General features: G+C 42.0%; 1 protein-coding gene across 4 annotated transcripts in view; it reads right to left on the bottom strand.

Annotated features, from left to right (window-relative positions):
- LOC102576049 (S-adenosyl-L-methionine-dependent tRNA 4-demethylwyosine synthase TYW1) overlaps positions 1 to 22,533 on the bottom strand; it is a 137,413-nt gene that overhangs the window by 61,203 nt on the left and 53,677 nt on the right. For all 4 annotated transcript variants that reach the window (XR_009456485.1, XR_009456484.1, XM_059717103.1 and 1 more), the window contains exons 11-13: positions 13,812 to 13,921; positions 7,337 to 7,514; positions 2,753 to 2,888 (exon numbers count right to left, since the gene is read on the bottom strand). Coding sequence is in view for 2 of the 4 variants with exons in the window: in XM_059717103.1 (XP_059573086.1) it covers positions 2,753 to 2,888; positions 7,337 to 7,514; positions 13,812 to 13,921 (424 nt within the window). In the remaining 2 variants the exon portion in view is untranslated. The remainder of the gene's footprint in view (positions 1 to 2,752; positions 2,889 to 7,336; positions 7,515 to 13,811; positions 13,922 to 22,533) is intronic.

The raw sequence follows: 22,533 nt of genomic DNA, 5'->3' as shown, positions 1-22,533 counted from the left end.
AAATTGCCCATTAGTTTAGCCACTTAGCTGACATCCTGCCCTGCCTTCTCATTGATGAACAGCACTGAAGACATGTGCCGAATATATCTTTGGACCCAAAACAAATGAAGTTTCCAAGAGCTCAGCAGCGACCGGTAATCAAGAGCCACAGACCTCTTGTCTAACAGCTCTCAGAATGAAGAATTCAGCAGAGAGATCATCTGCACAAGGATTACTTGCAAGTACCTTTTGCCCTCTGCAAATTGCAAATGGCTTCTTCCATATCAAATGAGCAAGAACCCACCACTTGTAATAGGGAGCGATAGTTCACTGGATAAATGTCCTGGTAGCCAGCCACTTGCTTGTTGCGTGTTGGTAATAATCCATAAAATTCACCCACTTGATTCCAAGAGCTTTGCCCATTTAGGCAAAATGGGAAAGCCCATCAAGTGGGTGGGATGAAGATTGTTCTTTTCTCAGAAGAGACCTTATCACTAGCAGTCTTAGAGCCTTAATTGAGAAGGCTTATGCCTTTTCCATCTTGAGAAAGGATGAGAAAATTCATTCCTAGGAATCCATTAAAACAATCCAGTGCTGAAGTGGAGGATAACACTTGACATCACCCTGACTTTCCTGGTTCCATGTCTCTTTAAAAAGCAGCATTTTGGGACTGAGACCCTCTCTCACCGGAAGTATAACCAAGACCAGTCACAGTAGTGCCCTAATCTTAGCAGGTCCCCTTACATATTACTGTGATGCTAACAACAAGTTCGAACATAAGCACAAAAATGGAGAGGAAGAATGTAGAAACAGATCTCAAAAAAACAAAAAAGAACAAAAAAATAAGAGCAAGTACAAGAAGGCATATCACTTCAGATGGTAGAAGTTGTTTTGTAGCTGAGAAAATGAAAACCCATATGGAGCCTCTTAATAGAAATGACCTCACATCAACTACAATACACCAATCTATCCGAGTCCCAGAGGAATTGTATAAAACATGACAGCCGAATTCAAGGTGCAAAACTTGGGACTTTTGTTTGCTGACATACAGCCTTGCTTTCCCCCCCAGCACAATGCCTTACCACGTCCCTATCCAAACATCTCTATTGTAATACAAACCACATTTCTCAAGAATATCAGCAGCTGCATCAGCTTTCACCACACTTAATTCATCAGAGTCCTATGAAACGGTGCTTTATCTCCCACTTGAATATCAAACAATGCGCTTAGAGGGAAACCTGAAAGGTTCTCCTTTTTGGAAGCAGCTGAAAAGATTTATTAGGTCCCTGCTACAACCACAACCATTTGTAAAAATTAAGAGCACCTAAAAATCCCCAAATTTCTTTATAGCTTTTGACCTGTCTGTATATTTGCCATGGCATCGCATGCAAAGAGGCCACACTGCTAGAAAGGTCTATTGTAGGCTACTGTTAATTGGCTCCTTCCTCATCAATGTTAAAAGAACACCCCAAAGCAGCTGTCATAGAGGAAAAATGCCCCTACCCATCTGGCTGTTCTGTTTCCACTTCACCTTGACCAAAAGGTATTTTTAGCTCTACGGACATATCTGCCAATATATTCACCTTCTTTCTTTTTGAGGGACAATTTCTGACAACCAGCAGAATGTACCTTATACAGCCAAGGTTGAGGGGAAGAACTCAGGCAGCCAAAGTCAGGTTTCCAAATATATCAACATTTTTCTCACGTGCTCGTTCTCTCTCTCTTTTTATTTCTTGTCATGTTAGGTCTGGTTCTCAGATCCTGGCCCTGTTAGGTCTGGCCCCCTCCCCCCCCCAAGCCACATCCCGATTCCATTGGTCATTGGCCTCAATTATCCCAGGATTCAGCCCCTAATTAAACAAGAAGATCCCACATACTAATGACACTGGCATGCATTTGCAGGACGGAGCGTGTGGGCACCTGCATTGAAATCAATGGGCCTCGTCGTGTAAGTAAATCTGGCAGGACTTGGCCCAAATGCTATTATCTCAGAAAGCAGCACAGATTATTCCTCAAATCAAACACTCTCCAGTCTGCTCAGTCCCGGCAAATAGCATGTTATATTGTGCCAGAAATGTGAACAAAAGCAATTTTTTGGTGCGGCGCACAGCATCGGTCAATAAATAGCTGGAAAATCTGTATGCAATATGCCTATCTTGCAAATTTGCACGTTAGGTCAGTAAGGCTCAGTCAGGAAAACGGGATGAATCTGCAGCTGGCACAAGCTACCTCACCGCATAGACCTCAGCCTGTCCTAAAGAAAATATTCAAGCAGAGGGCCCAAAGAGGCATCCCAACAGCCAGCAAGTATGATACCCATCACTGGTGGCTCCAGTCCTGCCAGATGTGCTCAGTCATACACCTCAGTATGGAAGCATCCAATGCATCTAGACTTTAACTTGCTTCACAGACCTAAGTTCCTGGGAAAGCTTTGGAAACAACTGCTAGCACCACATGTTTTGATGGCCTCTCCCAAGCTACTTCCCATGTCCTATGGGTCTTTCTCCAACCATCTTGCTTTGGTCAGAAGTGGTTTCAGGAGGGACTTGCCTGCCCTGTGCTTTGAATAATAATGCATTCTGTTCTTGGCACACAGGATGACTATTTATTCCCACACAGAACCCCTCTGAAGTTTTTTGTTAGACTAGGCTAACTAGCAATCATAATGCCACAGACTGCAAAGAACAAGGATACAAGCTTTAGCTCCCAGCTCTCTGTTGAGTCCCTCCATCTCCCAACCTCCTCCCAAGAAAAGGGGAGAAAGACTTGGTACCTTTTCAGCCAAGGCCTTTAAACTGTCGAGAAACCTTTGCCAGAAATCCTTGAAGAGGGGACGGTCGATTTTCTTCAGGCTATCTTTGGTGCTGGCATCCACGCTGACATACAGTTGTGTTACTGGCTCAAGGTTTCTTGGTAATAAAAAGGAACAAAGAAATCGTTATTTTTCAGACATTATAGCTAACTGGATTTATGGTTTCTTACAGAAGGGCCCCTAAGATATTATCTCTCTGAGCAAGCTGCTATGCCGAACTCTGCTCTGCTACAAGCAGCAAAGCACAACATCATAGCACTTTTGGTGCGAAGTTCAGCAGCAGATCTTTACCCTTCAATGGAGTCTGAACAACCACAAGAGAAAAAAAACCCAGAAAAGACCTCCATCAAATAACTTGTGCAAAGTACAACGTAACAAACTGCTGACGACTCACATGATACTTTAATGACCTCTCCCCCAAAAAGGAGCATCTTCTTTTTTTCAAGTACAGTTGTAAAACATTAATTAAGAAATGTCTTCCTAAGTGGCCCAATCAAAGGAGAAAATGTCTGTGGTTCTGCAGGAAGCATTTAGAAGTCTTTGCTTCATACTGGAACATTTGCAGTCCAAAAGCCTTAAAACATGCCCTGTCCTGCCACGAGGCAGTCCTATTTGGCAGTCCTATGCTATTCAATGGAGGTCACCCAACAAGGTGCTGACAGGTAGATCTGTAAGGCTCTAGGACTGTAAGCAGCATGCAAACAGGGAAAAACACAGCAGTAAAAATAGTGGTAAGGATGTGCTCACGGTCCTTCGGAAAGGACCTGGCAAAATTGCACAGCAAAACCTGTAAAAGAGTTTAGAAATTTTGCACAGGCATGACTATAAACAGCCTTATAGTGAGACCAGAGACCTACCAGAATACATAGAACAATGACTGTAAAACTGGGTGACCAGGTGTCTTTTTCTTCCCTATTCTGTATTAGTCCAAGTCTCTACCACATGCTGCTGGAGGACACTTGGATGCTGCCCCAATGAGTACCTATATCACGGGTTCTCAACCTTTTTGGACTTGAGGTACCCCTCATTGGATTCAAAATACCCCCTCCATAACTTGTGAATTGAGTCATACCCCATTTCAAAAACTAATTTTTATATTACAATGCTTACCTCCTTGCAGAGAGGCTTGGGCATTAGGGTGGGGAATCCTTCCAGCAGAGGCAAGCCTAAGCCTGTGCTCATCTGCTTAATTTATCTGCTTATCTCCTCACACCTTGAGGCACCCTTCAAAAGATCTGGTAGTACCCCATAGCCCTCACTGAGAATCACTGGTCTATATCAATGGTCAGTTTAACAAAGACAAAGAGGTCATTATAATTACTGTAGCTGCTATTTGTCCAAAGTCAAAAGACAACAATTTGTCTATCTGCAGAAAAGCGTATTAAGATGCATCTTTTCTAAAACTGAAGGCACATCAGCTGTTTACACTACAAGCTGACTTCTCAAAGTTTTAACCTATTCAGCTTAAGAGCCTGTGATTGATTTCATCCATGTCATAAACTCCAAGGCTGCCAGAGAGTGATGTGGGCATGTACACACGTAATTGTGGGGCAAGAGTACAATAAATAATGCTATATCCAAGGATATAGCCAAGGAATAAAACAGGACATTGAGAACAACAGGCAAAACAAACCAGAATTTTCACGGGCTCTTTAAAAGCAGGAGAAATAACCAAAGCAAGGGAATTTTCACATTAGTTAACACTTTGGGGGATGGAGGGGATGGAGGTGGGAAGACAGGACTGTTGAGAGTTAAGATGCACATCTATCAAATACTGAGTAAACAAAAAAGTCTCTATCCAGTAGCCTTCAAGATGAAGTGACAGCTTCAAAATGTTATTATCTGTGGTTCTTAATGGTTTATAGAGAAATATTACAGAATAACCTTCTGCAAAGGCTGCTTGTGAAGGCTGCTAATGAGTAGGCTACAGTGCAAGTATCTTTTAAAAAAATCCTTCCTACAAGTGTCCATCATGCCTGCTAACCAAAACCCCAAAGAAGAAAAATGAAATATGACAAAAATCGTCTGGACTGAGACCACAGCAGAGCTGTCAATGGTCAAAAAATGCAATTACTTGATAAAGACACGCAAACAACTTCTCCAATCGTATTTCCAGACGCAAGCACAGATCATTAAATGGGAAATAAATCCAGTATTTTAGGTGAAAACTTGAACGGTTTCATTAATGAGGTGCTGTGAGCTGGCAGTCCAAGCAGCAATCTCCTAAATGGGCAAGCATCCTAGATACAAATGGATTGTTACCAGAGCAGAGCCAGAGTACTCTGAATGTTACCCTTTGCCTAATTAAAAGAAGAGGTTGTATTGAGCATGTAGCTACTGTCTTCCAGAGTGGTAGCTGCCAAATTGATCTCTTCTCAAAAGGGGCCAAATCCTGCCCTTCTTCCACAGCTGCTGAAGACAGTCAAGAGCCAGCAGAATCAGTACAGTTAGACTATAAGACAGCAGAGACTGTACTAAGAGAGGATGGTCAAGAATTCCTGCACCATACTGTGTCATCTGGGCCACACCATCTGCCAAAGACATGGTGGAGCTCAAAACTGTAAGGGTATGCATGCTTATTGTTCTCCCCTACCAAGGAGAGGGCATCAACTGCAAGAGCTACTGCAGTCACAACCACAACCCAGCCAAGGAAGATAGACTTCACAGGGGCATTCCCAGCACAAGGCCTGCATATTCACGCTGTAGATGCTGCTTCCAAAATGTAGTCCCAAGACAAGGATTTTTACCAGTTTTTGTTTCACTTTTCCCCATTGTACCCACACAAGACAGAACTTTTGATGCTTAGACAAGTGCATCCATGTCTGTGAGATCAGGTTCAGAATTCAGTGTTCAGCTGTTACAAGACAAATTCAGGCACAGTCACAGCCCGAGGGTTCGGCACGACTCAGAGTAATGAGTTGGGTTAGCTGATAAGCACATCAGGATGCAGCACCGTGAGATGGCAATGTGGGATCCTGACACGGATTTAATGGTTAAATATGGTAGGCAGCTTGGTCCACAGCTAAAAAAATAATTCAGTATTATCATTAGCTGAACATGCATAGCATTTATTCACAACTAGTGACTGGATCCAAGAAATTTAAAAATGGACAGCCGCAATAACATCCCTCTTGCCTTCATAAAAGTGTATGCGTCTGAAAGCAAATCTTACTAATGCCAGCTTCGGATTGTGCCACTAGCAGTCACTGGTCCAACTGCCCAGTTTACATGCCACGTTCTGATTTTGCTACTTAGGGGTCACTAGGAATTGATTTTTAACTCTAGTTTCTTCTTGGTTGACAACTACTGAGTTAAGCTCACCCTACAATACTTTGTAATGCCTTACACCAGAAATTCCTTTGCCTTGACTGATCAAAGATCAGCTGCAATTCTTTGAGAGTGAATCTACAGTTTTATTGATTTATTTAAAATATATCACCAAAATGTAGCCTAGGTTCTCTTTTATCAATTTTATTTTTAGTTTCTGGAAGGAGAAGTTTCTGTCTATCAGGCACATAATACATGGTTTGAAAAGTAACTTGATTACACAATTGCCCAATCATTTGGAATGGCTTTGAGTACCATAATTACTAACTCAAAAATGTGTGGGGCTCTCGCTCCCTCCTGATTCAGATCAAAAAGGGGAGGGGTAGGAAGGAACGCACCATATCAGAAACCATGAATACGTAAATGCATCCAGCTGAAATAAGAGACCGGGAACAAGACAAACCAAACTTGTCCCTTGTGTAACTCCCTGACTTTGCTTGAGCAACACCAAGGAGGAATTGGAGTCTACACTCTTAATTAATCATTGTTAATTATTACACTACACAACCAATTAATACAATGCAACTGTATTAATACAATACTTCCCAGGCACCCCAGCTGTTACAGAAGACAGGGGGCAAGCTCTAACAATGTTTGTACTTTGTTCGAATTTGTTATTAAAAAGGTATCAAGCATACTTAAAAATAAGTCAATACATACACACATACTTTGCATTTGCCCATAGCCTGTATTCTCAGTGTCTTAAAATGCCTCACACACATTAATGCTCACAACTCCTTCGGTGAGACAGGTTGTAAATTATTAATTCCTATGTTGCAGATAGAGACATGAAAACAAATACTGAGCAACTGGCCAAGGTCATACATGAAGCAAATGAGCTAAGTAGTTCTGACGAGTTCTAACTCCTGCTCTACTCATGAACCATATTCCTTTTAGACTCCTGCATTCCCAAATGCAAAATACAGCCCGTCTTTCACTCCCCCCTAAAATTCACAAGGACAAAACAGACCTCCCCAGCAGCCTGTACTAAGAATGTTTGGTGCAACTGTATGTATTCACTTCTAAATAATCACACTGGAGTAAAGAGGTACAGAAAACAAAATCAAGCTGTGAAGGAGGAAGAAGATAAGAGTAGCAGGGAGACCTAGACAGACCTATTGTTGTGGTGTCATGGGTTTCCATCTCCACACAAGCACAAAACAGATCTTTAGAATAAGCCAAAACGCCTTTGAGAGACGCACATTGTATTACACTCACCTAATCTCCTCTGGGAACTGTGCATTTGTAACCAGGAAACTAGAGATGTGGTGACCGTGCAACAATTTTAAAAATCTGTTGATTTTGGGGTACATAATTGGCTCTCCAACCAGAGAGAGGGCACAGTGCTTTGCTACCATTGCTTCTTCAAAGCGATCTGCTTTTACACCTGGCACTCCTGGGGGAGGAAAGAAGAGAACAAATAAGCAAGTGAGAAAGAAAGAACCTTAACACAAAATTCTGCACTGATAGCATACCTTAAATATATTTTGGGAAGAGAGATCACATATGGACTAAATGTACTGACCACTACAAGGAAGAAGGTTGGTTAATTCTAAAACCAGAAAGACAACACAACACCTTCCAGTAACAGGCTACCAACTTGTAAGCAGTCCTTCTGCACCTTCTTTGGTATCAGAGACCAAACAAGCAGCTGCTTCCTACCTCTAATTTTACCTACTAAAAATCTCATCAAGATTTATTTGTCATTAGGAAACAATGGGCCAGGTCCACAGCCAATGTCAATCAACACAGCTCCGCTCAAGGTAACAGAGTGAATGTAGCACTTTTAGTCCTTAACTATGCGATCCAGATTCATGCTAGTTATGTGCAGGTGAAGAACTTTCTATTCTACCCAGTAACATCCCCCTTCCCCCCTTGTGAACTGATTTAATCTGTTCTGCAGATGTCATTTTACATTCACTGGATGTGCCTTGATACACCTGAATAAGTTCCTAAGTAATAAGGGGAAAAAAAATAAAATGAGAGAGAGCAAGCATGAGCACTAGTTTTGAAACCTGGTCCTCAACTCACCTTGTGTTGCTTAGACACAGCAGCTTAAATGGTACAGAAAATTACCTGCTCTGCCGCAATGCCAAGATAAAAAGGTGTTCTGAGGATACAGCCCCAGCCTTAAATAGAGAAGGAGGTTTGTAAACAGAACCAGGGAGTTTAATGCATATTAAGCAAGAGTTGCATACAGGCAGGTGACAGCTCTAATCTTTGTTCTCTAGGGACACTACAGGACTAAAAATGGGAATATTAACCAACTAGAAAGGAGGATCCTGGCTATTCAATAGTAGCATCAGCAATTGGGGATGCGTTACAATCGTTTGACCAGCATGAATTATATGCTATATAGAAGTTAACTAGGCTTCTCCCTTCATGCTGCACCAATACTATAATACAAGGCAGTATTAAGAACCTTGTGTAAACACATAAGCATCAAGGTAAGTGACCTCTCGCTCGTGTCCCCTCCACTCAAACCACCAGGATTTCCCACTCCAGCCGAGATCTCGCTTTCCTAATCCAGGACTGTCACATCTACGATACCTGCTCTTCTATTTTTGAGTTATGTTTCTATTGTGCATGTGCCCTTGTGAAGGGCACAGGGATTTACTAGTCAGTACCAAGAAAAAATATCCATCAAATAAACTATCCTACACCTGTCTACTTTACTACCCAATCAATGAGATCTCTCTCCATCAGTTACACTAATGGAGAATTATATGGCATTAATTAATGTCGTCGGTCTTCAAAACTGTACAAAGCAGGACAACAGCATAGAGATGGAGATGGAGAGGGTTTCATTTTTAAGCATGCACACATAAAAAAAATACCTGCATACAAATGGACTGACTGCAAAGGGAAAACCCAAATAATTCTGCATCCTTTTACTGAATAGCTCCTTTTCCAAGAGTAAATGGGATCAATAACGAATTAGATGAATAAGACAAGTTTGCCATTTCCTCTGGGATGTGGAGGCAAGTATGTGCGCACACAAAGGATAGAATTAAAAACCAACTGTAAGGCTATGCACAGTGTGAACTTACAGTACACCACCTATTCGACAATAACTGCTTGTTTGCACAATGAGAGGTAAACTTTTTCTTTGCATTTATTGTGTAGCAGGAATCTACACACAGGCAGTTACTCAGAGGAACTGACTTGCTATTTTAACTTCAGGTAGCTATAGCTTAAGATAGGGCTGTCCAAATTTTAAGCAGCCAGGGGGCTGCATGCCCTGCTGTGTCCTCAGGGCCACACACTGATGGCTAGAAAATGGTATTTAGAGGTTTGCTTTTGGGAATTGGCTTATAGGCAATATAGATACACATTAGAACAACAATCCAGGGTGGCAGCAAGGGTAAATTCATTTCTAAAGGCCTGGTCACACAGTCACACAATTCTCACAGTGTCTAACACAACAAGGCTAACGGATATACACATAGCCTGGGAAATAGTGGGCATATACCACACTGTTCCATAGCATAACAAGGTGAAACCAGTTCCAAGGCCCAAGAGAGCGGGGGCCTGAGGTTCTGGTTTTGAGGGAACAGACCAAATTAGGAAAAGGCCTGGAAAACCCAAATTAGGATGCATGTATGTAATGGGTTTGTGACACAAAGGAATATGCTGATACAACAGAACCTGGACAGTATGACGACCACAGAGAGACCAATCCACAACAGCCACGGATGAAGAGTCATCAGGAGGGGAAAAGAACACAAAAACAGAGATTTTAGAGCAACGAAGGGTTCCCCATCCCTGAAAAGGGTTCCCTGACAAAGGGTCCCCGAGATGGAAACCCGAGGCCACATGGACAGAAGGGTCCCTGAGAGGGGAACCCGAGGTACCATGGACAGAAGGCATACCACCAGCCCATCTCATCCACCAAACTGGGGAGGGGGAGGAGCGCCTTGGCCTCTAACCTCCAGACTGCTGACATATGAAGTTCAAGAGAGAACCTCAGAGTGAAGCTCATGTCCTGGCAAGACATATCTTGACTCTGATGACAGCTCTAGGATTGGTAGCTATAGAACTGCTTGTATTATTCTTTTCTGTTATCACCGTGTATCAATACATTTGCCTATCATCGAATGGAAAGGCTGTGGTTAGTCTGAGGGCTTGGGTCCACCCATAACAAGGCCTCTGGGTCATAAATCTAGTGCTAATACACACAACATTGCCTACAACCCCAAACCCCTTCCCCCCAACCCCACACACACTGCGCCACCATGTACACCTCCCACCCCCTCCCTGTGCCACACACCCAGGCACCCTTCCTTACCCTATGTTCCCCAGCCATGTGCTCTCCTGCAGCATCACGCCTCAGGCACCCCAGGTGCAGGCTCCCTCAGCACTGTAAGCTGCAACATGCTGCACCACCCCATCCTGCCACCTGGAGAGAGAGCCAGAACAGGGAGCTGGAGCCCCCAGCTGCTTCTTCAGCTGGGGCAATGTGGGGAGCAGGAGACAGATGGGAGCCTGGGTGCTACTATTTAACCCCTTGCAGGCATCATGCAGCCCGCAGGCCACCAGTTGGACTGCCCTGAGTTAAGATATTACGAGATATCAGATGCCAAAATGCAAATTAATTCAAACAATAAATTGCAATGTAATCTGAATAACATCGCGTAATTTGAATGCCCCATTGATTCTCAGGTTACAGCACACTAGAAAGGCTCTTATTCCACTGTAGCTTAAATATTCTAGGTCCACTCTGTCTTGTGGGGGTGTCTATCCTCAAACACCTTTACTAGCAGCTGTAGTGCCCAGTAGGGTAACTTGACTGAAGTCACGAGTTATCCTGTGGCACTCCACAGCAAACCAGATAGATGTAAAACCTACAGAGTCGAGTTGTCATCTGTCTTCTCCACAAATTGCTCCTCCCTAAACCACAAAGCAATCTAGCTTCTCACACCGCTTAAACCTTGCTCTCTTTTAATCTATCATAATTAAATCCAATGTACTATTTGTGGACATGCTGATGGACTTCTTGTGGCACTGCACAGCTGTGTGCTCTGCCCTGAGGCATGTATGATCCAGACGGAGAACAACTCAGACTCAGCACCACATAAGGGAGCTGGATCCTCCAAGGTGCCATGCATCTTTCAGCTTCCAGTGGCTACACGTTCTTTTAACCTAGTTTCTTCTTCGCTCATGCTCTCCTCTTCTCTAGGCACTTTAAGGAACAGCTATATAAAATTCACAGTGCAAGTTAAGCCAGTCACTGGGCTTGTTTCCCTTTTCCTATTCTTCCTCTCTCTTTAAAATGCCTTTTTGCTTCAATACCTGCAGGACGGGAAGCCTGTTACAATCCACCACCCTAAAATTTGATGTCACATTTGTTTTTTCTCAGTATAATTCTAATCCGTGACGCTTTCCAAGCTCTTATCAGAGCTCAAGGTCAAATATAATTGAGCTGCAGATGTACGTGCAAGTTTAATGAATTCTTTCACAATTGGCTTCATAGAAAATAAAGCTCCAGAAAATAGAATTAATATTTCTTTTTTTTCCTGCACAAGCATTTCTTGATGAGATCCATGATACTTCTACCTCAAATTCCCAAATACTGCCATCTACATTTGGGGCAGAGGGGGAACTAGAAAGGGAGGAACAAGAGGAGGAAAAAAAATGAGACGGAAAAGGGAATTGTTATACTTCAAATATTGAAACTCCATTTAAAGATTCCCCTGCACCCTGGTTTCAGCAAGCAGGGTCGGACAGTATAGAATGTGGAACATCTTCAGCTTTTTTCGCTCTGAGCAACGCGCCTTTTTCCCCTAAGAAAGCACTATACTACAACTATACTACAACTCAATCCTGTCTCATTACTGCACGTTCAGAATACTTATTCCCAAAAACACCATAATAGTGTCTCAGTAATTCCGTATATTAAAGCTCTAAGAGTCAAAATAATGTGCAAGGGGAATCCAGTGAAAACCCTTATCAGTCAGTTATTTTGAGTTTGATTCAAGAAGGGAAAATGGTTTTTGGACTTCTGATTTTAATTTTTTTTTAAGACTCAATAATATGAAAAACAACTTTGAAAAATGTACATACAGTAGGATTATACCCTAAATGCTAAACATGACCACTCTCACCCTAGGTTAAAGCAAGTCTCTATTCCAGACAGCTGCTGTGACCTCCGGGCCAAAATTTGCTATGCAGCCTACTTTTCACTCGGACAAAATTTTCAAGCCAAGGCTTCTTCCAGGTAGGACACCTGCTGAGCTGCATCTCACCAGCAGCAGTGAAATCCTGAGGATTTCCAGACTGAGCTGGAGGGAGGCTACTACTGTGGCCTCTGTTCCGGCTCTCCTCTATGTTGCTCTCCCCGTCCACACACAGCAAATGAAGCAGAAGCTGAGAAGCACGTTCTGCAGCTTCTTGAAATGGCACTATCCCTATCTTGATAGCTAGTTAACAGTGCTAGGGTGAGTAAGAAGCAAGACACACCACCAGGACCAATCACCCTCCCATCCACTTCATTTGCCCCCTACCCAACTCGAGCACCTCAGCCCTGACTTCTCCATCTCTGCCCTGCTCCAGTCTTCTCAAACTGCATACCTGGACTCTCCCCACAAGCACACATTACAGGCAGCAGGAGATACATAGTCAGACCTCGTTGCATGAAATGAGCTCTGTCAGAATTAGACCCCAAAAACATTTCTCTCAGAATGCAAGAGGATTTAAATCAGCCACTTTGTGATAAAGGAGAAATGGAGCCTACTAAATCTAACCAGTTAGTCTTACTATTCTATAACCCCAACTAACATGACAGAATCGCTCCTTTCTGCCAATTAAAATTTCTCCTTGTCTTGTTTCTAATCTATCGGGTCTTCTCTTGTGTTCAGCCAAGATAAACAAATGGGTTCCCAAAATGACATCCAAGACAAAGACTTACTTGTCTTGCACATTTTATGGATGTTTCATTTCCCTCCTGACACTCACACAACCTCCAGTGCCAATAAGAAAGAACATTGCTGGCTGGCTTCTCTTATGCATAAAAGTTGACCTTGGCTAAATAACTAAGTTTCCTGTTTTTGGAGGAGATGAGAGAAAGGGGCTGTGCTAACAAGTAACCCACATAGGAAGAAAAACCAGTAAGGATTCAGTGTACAAAGCCAGTGGCCTGGTTTCCAGAGGTGCTGAGAACTACCAATTTAGAAATGACAACAGCTGTAGTTGTATGGGCAAAATCCTTCAAGATGCAAAAATTACGTCCCTAAACTAGTTGGTTGGAGAATTCAGGCACGAGCTTGCAAATGTCAACCCACTGAGGCTACATAGCACTCACTCTGCTCCAGTTAAATGGGGATTACTTTCCGTTCTTTCCTGTCCTTCACATTTTGTGTTGTAAAAGGCCACCCAGCCTGGCTCAAGCATCACGGGAACTGCTGACAACCAAGTAAGAACTACACCGCATAGCTGCTAGGTGTCTGAGAAGGGGTCCCATTCAGCTCCCAGACAACAGCAGCTAGTAACTCAGTGGCTAGTGGTGTAATCAAGACAGACCCAGGATAGTAAAGAGTAAATAATGTTCCAGAAAAATTTCCCAGTGATGTGTGTACAACTCCCTCATTTCTTTTCTAGTGCTCTGCAGGCTACAAGGATTTTGATTCATATTGTGTTGATGTCCGCTTGGATACTCCTAAGAGTTCCATTAAGAAGAAGGCTAGCCCACACTTACCTCTGAATTGCTTGATCAAGCTCTGATGGTTTTCAATAGCTTCCTGCAAGATCATTTCAGGTTGGTCCAATTTCCATCGCCATTCTGTACCCACAGGATTTGTATGGTGCCTGAAGGAGGAGATACTGGATTGATTTGTTGCAAATTGGTAACATATCAAAGAGACAAGGATTTCTTTGGATGATATATTTTATTGGAGACCAACTGCAGCGCTGCGATAGAGTTAGACAAGCTTTCAAATGCAAGACATTCTTCTTCAGGTCTGAGGAGAAAAGCAAGCACACATCCATAGTAAAAGGGAATTCATAGAGCTGTGAAATGTGAGGGGGAGAAAAATTCCCAGGGATAGCAGACAAACAGTTACTAGAGGAAAAGAAAGGGATTACTGGGAGATGGATGCCTATCCAAAATGGGGATGGTCTTTATCACCTTTGTGATATATGAAAAGAATTCAGGCATCATGTAGATTATAATATGCTATAAAATCAGTATCAATGTTAAGTCCTTGGTTCCTAGTGTTCAGCCAGCTTATGATTTTTTGTTCCCAAGCTTGCCTTTTAAGACATATCAAAAGCAGTTTCTCTACCATTCGGGTAGCTGTAGCATCATTTAAAAGGCAAGATAACATAATGATACCCAGCCACACACCTGCAAAATCCTACCACTAGCATTAACCTACACTAAATATACCCCTGCACTGGCACTCAATTTTTCTTGTACCCAGACAGAGAACTGAGCCTTGAGGGTCACTTTGAAGCCTAACTTCATCATGTGGATTAACGGCAGGTGTTTGTTGATCAACCAGGATGACACTGCTGCCAGCCAGACCTCCCCAACAGAGAATGATCTAGCAGTCACAACAGCAGGATACATTCAAACAGGCAGGAACCAAGTCTTTTAGCTGGACAATGAGATACAGGTGCTATCCTCAATGGCTAATAAAAGGATTGGTATTATAACACAACAGCTATACAGTCTTACCCTCCAAGTGATGTCCCAGAGTCAAATGGATATCAGCCAACTTAAAATATAGAAAGGAACTGGGTAGCTTACAATATGCCAGAGATGCATCTGTGATAGATCCAGTTAATTTGCAAAATGTATTCAGCTGGAGGTTTTGTGTTGCTTCTGTGATTTATTAGCTACAGAATTATTGAAACTGGACATTTAAAAGAAAGATGCTCTAAAATAAACTGCAGGAATAAAAACAACTGATCTCCTACATGCAAGACAACTGGAATAGGCCCACAGTGCTCAGCCTCCCTACCCAACTAAGGGCACTTTTACTAATCTAATTTCTCCTAGCTAGTTTAGTTCCCACAGACTCTTTTACTACAGGCCATCCACTCTGGTGAGAATTTCTGCATTTCTCTGCACACTTCTCCTTTAGTTTGGAAGAAGTTTTATAAATCCACCTAGAGTTAACAGAGCTAAATACCAGACATCTGAACTGCCAAACCAAACACCTAGAATTACTCCATTTTTGCTTAATTTGCGTGTTGTCAACAGCAATGCAGAAAGGGGCTCCAGCCTACAGACCTGATTCTCTTGCTTTCACCCGTAGGAATCAGAGGTAAATCCTAAATCAATAAAGTTAAATTGGGAAAAAATACGAAGGGAAAAAAAAAAAAAAAAAAACACCTCGGGCCCTAAAACTTCACCTTTCAAAAATAATAAACTATTTCTGTGCTTCTCATTCTCATCTTTCTTTCCCTTTTGGAAGCCCCAGTATGAGAATTTTTCCAGTAATTCTCTCCTTTTCCTCTACCCCCCTCCAACCGTGCTCATATTTGGAACTGAAAATCTCAAGACTGCTGGTTCATTCTCAAACTGCTCCTGTATTTTCTTGTTTGAGAGCTAGCACTATCCATTTCAGCCCAGCTTTGAGAATAGTTTATTAAAGCATTAGAGAAGGAACAAAATATTCTGCTAGAAACAAAATATTCTACAGGAGTCAGATAGGGAAAGAATACAGAATCAGGCCTACTAGCTAAAAACCTTGCATGGCTCAAGTAATTTGGTTCAGGTAATAAACCAGTCCAAACAACTTACTACCCTTGCAGGGTCAAAGTATTGAAATTACCTTTACTCCCATGCTTTACCTGTGGCAAGTTTTGAAGATGTTTTTGATGTTTTAAGGGTGCCTGCAAGAGTCTGCTCCCAAAGTTTTTAAGCATTGGTTAAAGAAACACTTTTCTAGGATGGCTTAGACAGACGATCCTACCTTGAGCAGGGGATTGGGATTGATGATTTGCTGAGGTCCCAGCCAGTCTCACTTCTCTATGATTCTTAGAAAAAGATATTTCAGAAGTGTTTTGACAAGTGTTTTCTGGCCAGCTGACCTCAGTCTTCAATACAGTTCCTCAGCTGCCCCAAAAGACTTGCCTGTGAAGCAAGACCATACCTTTACAAATGATCACTTGCCATCTTCAGGCTTCCAGTTACACATAGTAGTTAAAGTAGGGCAGGAAAGTGCAATCCAGAATTAAAGAGCAAGTCTGTGCCCAATGAACTCAACCAGAAAGCTCCCATTACTTTCAGTGGGCTGTAAAGGGCAGTGGGAGGGAAGAAGTGGGGAGAAGGGAGCCCTTTAACTTTGCATTTTGGAAAATTCAAGATTGTTACGTGGCCCCTCACACCAAATGTTCCTTCTCCAGATCATGAACATATTCACTTACTGACACTTTTCCTTCTTGCAACAAAGATAGGTCCTCAGTGTGAAGCAGTTCTTTTTTTGGACTTTCTACAATTTGTTTTTTGATGCTGCCAACATGGAATTTTTTTGTGAAAGCTAACTATTAAAAAGGTATTTATACAAAACTCTTACATGTTTAAATTACAAAGCTTATGCCATGCATATTTAATAGGGTGACTTGGCAGAAAAATCAATAGGCTCTTGATGGACTCTGGACAACCCTTAATTGCAAGCATCGTATTTTAACACATAAGGGTTTAATAAAACACACTGGGTCATGTCTACAAGTGGCTTATTTGGCATCTGCAGTCCTCTTCAATGTGGAAACCAAGCATATTTCGTGACTTTCTAGATCGTGCTTCCCAATCACTAGCAGAGCCAATATTTCATTCTCACCTCTTCATTCACTAGCAGACCCTAAGGCCTCCCAGAATACCTGCCTAAGTAACTGCTCAAATCTTGACCAAGCAGGGAATTGTGGGCAGCTTCCTTGCCCTTTCAGCAATAATGCATTATGCTAAAAATTACCTGCTGTATTAGACAACTTTCAGATTCAAACCATGCCCACTAAAAGAGGCCGCTCTGCTATTCTGATTACAAGTCATGATTGCTTTAGTACAATGCTATGAGAAACTGATGAAAGACAGGACCTAAACTCCACTGGGAGTTCTCAGATGTCCCTTGGCAAATCAATATGGCCTACAAATGAACCTTATTTGTATTCTTGTCAGTCCTTTGATGTATCTGTATCATTTACCAATGCTACCAATGACCCTGGCAATTAATCATAACTTTCTCAGGAAGGGGTGCAACTGCATATACAACTCCCAGATCATTACAAGTTATTTTAATGAAGTAGCTGCTAGTTTATTACTTGGGGCAAATTCCATAAGCACTATGAACTCTGATAATGGAAAAAGGTCAGTGAAATTACTGCAAAACCTTTACAGACCAAGGAGCCTTTTTCCTGTTCTAAAAAAAGCAGTATCTCAATAATAAAGATGATAACGCAAGAGAACTGGAAATGTGAGTCTTTGCCTGTCTAGGAAATGCTTAGGTTGGGAGAAAAAGCCAGAGGAAAGAAAACATTAAATTTCCATGGACTCTCAATACAACTTGCGGTTATCCTTCCTACCTGCCTAGTATTTTTCAAATCCTTTCCGAATAAATATTACTAATACAAAGGAATATTTTACTTTTCTGATAAGAGGAGCTCACCTAGAGGGAAAAAAGAAAAAAATTAGTGTTGTTAATTATAAAAACCTATTAAGGTTCCTCTAGGAAAGTGCACAGTGCTATCAGTGTTTCTACAGAAGCTTTCTCCTGTTAGATACTAGACGTAATTATTACTTGTGAGTGGTGGCTTAAGTTGGATTAAAGTATTTTCATAAATGGGAAATTCAACAAAAACATTTTAGATCATTAGATTGAGTAAACTTGACAAATAGTTCTGCTGAAAAAAAGCAGGAATCATTTCAAAAGTCTTGAAACATCTCAAGAAAATCACAATGAAACCTTTCGTTTCTGAAATGCTAAAAGTTGGCCATTTTTTCCAAAATAAAAAACTTTGACCTTGTTTCAAAATAGCATCCCTTTTGTTAAAAGTTTAAAGAAGTATGGTCTCTTGCAGGATTAAGAAACCCCAAAATGAAAGATTTCATTTTGTTTCAAATAAAACAATTCAGGTTGGCCCACAATAAATGGACTGGTTTCTCATTTCATCCAAAAAAAACCTCTCTAAAACCACATACCTATAGGTTTGTTTCTGTCAGACCTTAAGTTTCTCCTCCCTTCACATACAAATTTCAGCCCTTCGTTTCAAAAAGTCCATCATTTGTCCAGCTCTAGCTTGGCTAGCACAGTGCAACAGAATTGATAATGATCACCTTCTATCAGCAGCAGTATTTTTAAGCCATAAAAATACCTTTCTATTGAGTAAGTGTTGCTTGTGGTATTTTGCAGGCTGAAACGTGGAGGAAGGGAAAGAGATGGGCGCAAGAGTGACATAGTTACTTAGAGGCTACTTTTTCTAGTGAAGTCCTTCGAAATGCATGAATAAACACTAATAAAAGAGAAGTGCAGAAGGAGCAAAACAATTCTGAAATGTGTACTCCCAAGTATGAGACCAAATCCCCTGAGCTGATGGGAGAAAAGGGTTGCGGGTACCTAGTGCCTCTCAGAGTTCTGCCTGGTGATCACATATGCAATATTGCTTTCCTAAGAAGATACAGACAACAACCAATGTCATCTCTTAGAGCCGTTCCTTAATTACCAGGAATGACAGGATGTAGAAACTTCTTCCAAATCAGTTCATAAGAATACTTCTAGCATTCTGCCAAAAAGGATGTGTGAAACTAGATGCCAGTTCACCAAGCACATACTATATTTAATGGAGAAAAGGGAGCATTTGGGGTTTATTATAGTCAGTATTGATGCCATAGCACTCTATTACAAAAATGAGAGTGAACATAGAAGTCCAGCAACATAAAAGTATGAGACATTAAATAACTCTGTTTCAGGAGATGAAAAGTATGGGTTTCAATACCAGTAAGCTGTTAGAACTGGAACAAGAATGGGGACATGATTAATATCTAGCTCCTACAAACTGTTTTTCTTCTATGGAGCCCCAAGTGATTTAAACACCAGAAATGCATCATTATTCAGATTTACAAACAGGGAAAATTGAAACAAAGAAGTGACTGACTTAAGGTCAACCAATAAACTCACTGGTGGTGACCAGACTAGCACCTAGATCTCCCAGGTCATACTCTAGTACAGGGATCAGCAACATTTTTGGGCAGAGTGCCAAAAACACGCACCACCTTGACTTGTAAGATGTTGGCATGCCAGGGACAGATGGCAGGAGCCTCATGCGGAGCCCGATCCTTACTGTGGCAGTGCAGGCCCGGCCCCTTCCACAAGGTACAAGTGCCAAGCAAAATGCAGTCGTGTGCCACACTCTGGCGTGCATGCCAGGGGGTTGCCTACCCTGCTCTAGTACCTTCTACACTGGACCATACACACCATTGCTCAGTCACTCAGTGGCCCTGTGTATCTTCAGTATCCTCATCACTACCTAACCCTACCCCCAGAAGAGCACTTTGGAAAGCCTCATGTAGAAGATCCTACTTAGTGCAATAATGCTTTGCATGCGACTCCTCCCTCATCCTATACTTCCTCAGTTTGGCAAGACAAGATCTAACTAGATGCTTATACCATGCTTGGAGCACCTCAAATAGATTGCTACATCACTAACAGAAGCAACAGAGTCCAAGGAGCCTACAGGACTCTGAAAGGTGTCACGCATTCACCCAACCTGCTCCTCATTCAGACACCTCTTTGCTAGTGCATTGTTTCCCCATTTATTGCTGGCATCAGCCCCTATACAGGGATTTTGAAACTCATGTATCTCATTCACAGGAGCATTCCCCCTGGTGTCAAATAAGAGGAAGCATTGCAGCATTGGGCCCTGTCAACAGATTGAAACTGGTGGGACAAATTCACCAGTTATGCAAGGTAAAATAAGTCACTGAGCAACAGTTTGGTCCCGTGGTTTGTCTAATACCAAAAGACAAGAGCACACCAATCCAGATAACGTTATTTTCCAGCTCCCCTGTTTTTGTCAACAGAACTATATCCTAGGAGATAACGATGTTTGGCTTATTAAGCAGAGGTGGATATTGAGACAAGAAAGGGCTCCACTTCCTTGCTGGCCTCGGTTCTAAATATGTTCAGTGGCTATACTCCACTGCTGTCCACTCTGACAATTTAATAATTGACATTTCCCTGAAAATCCTCTGTTTCTGGAGTCATTATTAAATGAGGATCTACTGTTTTGGCTTTGTTATACAAAGTTAAGTGTAAAGATGCGAAAGTGGGGCGGGGGGAAGGAGGGCAGGGGGCGGGGAAGGTTGTTGCCATCGTTCATGCTGTTTCTTTAAATTTCAGGACTCATAGGGGCATGAATTTTGAACGCTGGCTTTGGCAATACACACTGAGATTTTATACACTGCTGTTGCTGAGAAATGTGAGGTACCAAAAGCTCAGCTCACTGTATAGTGAAGGCACTGTGGCCTTCAAATATTGTTGTAAACAACATAAAGCTAAAAGAAGAAATATGAGCCAATTTCTTTATGGGCTATTTTACTCTGTCTGCTTGCCTCCTACTCAGATACAAAATAATAAAACATATTAAATGAAATCTTATTCAACTGCTCCATTTCTCCACAATAATTGATTAGGTTTTAGATGCTCAGCCAGAGGATGTAATCAAATCAGCTTTGTCTAGCGATCAGGCCATAATAGAGAGAGTATCGGAAAATTCAGTCCGCATTTCTAATTGACCAAGAGATGTGGTCACACACTTTTCTGTTTAGACAACGAGTTGAAGAGATGCTGCAAATACAATGAGAGTGAGTGAAAGAAACAGTGGATGGTGACACTTTTTTTGTCAAATGAATCACAAGTTAGGTGTGTTCATGTATATTATAGCAATTGAGGTATTTCCTCCTCCCACTGCAAGATACTTGCCATCTTAAATGAGAACGCCCTTAAACACAAAGACTACCTCTCGCCTGTTCTGAAGAAGCTACTGTATTAGCAGATAGCAGCAATACACTAAAGAAAGTGTGGGATGAGTTATCTTACCAATCACTGGACAGGACAGGACAGGTAAAGAGACAGAAAAGGCCATTAGTGTTTTCCAGCAGTGGTAAAGAGTGGTATTATACCAACAAAAGGCATGAAGGGAAAGCAGTTGGTAAAGGGAGTCCAGCCATACCTTTAAAATTAAGGCCTACCCTGCAGAGAGGTTTTGCAAAGGACAGGATAGCAGTCCCACCTAGACACACTGCCTTCATCCCAATCAACCCCAGTCGTAAGTAGCCACCCCCCTCACTCCCATCACATCTGCTCTTGAGCCAAATTAAAACCATCTCTTGCCCAGAGTGATGGAAAGGAAAAACAAAGGGCTCCTTGACCTGTTCTCCTCCTGTCCTGGCACAGCCAGAACATAGCTCCAAGACTGTTAGAGATGCTAGAGGAATCCATACATGCCTTTCAGTCAAAATCCTAATGGAAGAGATCAAGCAGTACAAAATTCATAGCCACCTTATCTGTAACAGCATGCAGAGCTGACTGGCAGGGCCAGCTAGAAGGAAAATCTATATTTTAAAAAATAAATAAATACTAGCTTTGGAGCAAAATCATTGACTCGTGTATCTCCAACAGCACAGATGGGAACTAGCAATTATAAAAAGGTAATGTATTAATACTACTCCAGCAGGAGGGTCTGTTGATAATTCTACATTTAGAATCATCTGTCAATAAGTTCAATTAACTTAATGAGCTCGCCATGGCTGATTGTTTTAAACAGCATTACCCAGAAGTTGGGCTGAATGTGGTGTTTATAAATTGTGTTGGCTTGCCACAGGTATACAGAGAAGGCAGCTATTATGTAAGATTCCCCTGTCCCTGTCTCCACCCTAAATATACATGTTGCTCTGCCAACACACTACACTACAAGCCAGCTATTCCACACCCCGCCTGCAGACGACTCATTAGCTGCTTAGAGCAGAGTTTCCTAATAAAGACTAAAATAGGACTCTAGCTCTTTTCCTTACAAACTGGGGATTTTAAACAGGCTTGGAAGGTGGGAGGACTATTGTAGCAATGCTGCGTCACCTCTAGTGTAGTCAAGGAAAGAAGTGTGCGTCTGCCAAGTCCAAGCCAAAGGCAAGGATACCCATGTGTGATAGAACAAGATTCCAGCAGTTCTCCAAGCATCAGAGATCCAGAGACAGCACACAGCCCACATAAATGGTGCTTCAGGATTAGTTCTTACCTAAGCAAGTTCTGTCTTCTATTCCTTACAAGAACACTATTTTCTGTGCTTTTTCTGAGAACTCCAAGACTGTAGTATTTGAAGGCTTCACAATATTTAACCAGTATCATTATTCCCATTTTGAAGGTGTGGGACAGAGGCCCAGGGGACCAAGTACTTTGCCCTCAGTAACATAGGCAGTATAA

This window comes from Alligator mississippiensis, chromosome 14 (assembly GCF_030867095.1).
Source record: "Alligator mississippiensis isolate rAllMis1 chromosome 14, rAllMis1, whole genome shotgun sequence".
Taxonomy (NCBI): domain Eukaryota; kingdom Metazoa; phylum Chordata; order Crocodylia; family Alligatoridae; genus Alligator; species Alligator mississippiensis.
Note: the sequence above shows the minus strand (reverse complement) of the source record. Positions and strands in the feature narration are given on the sequence as shown.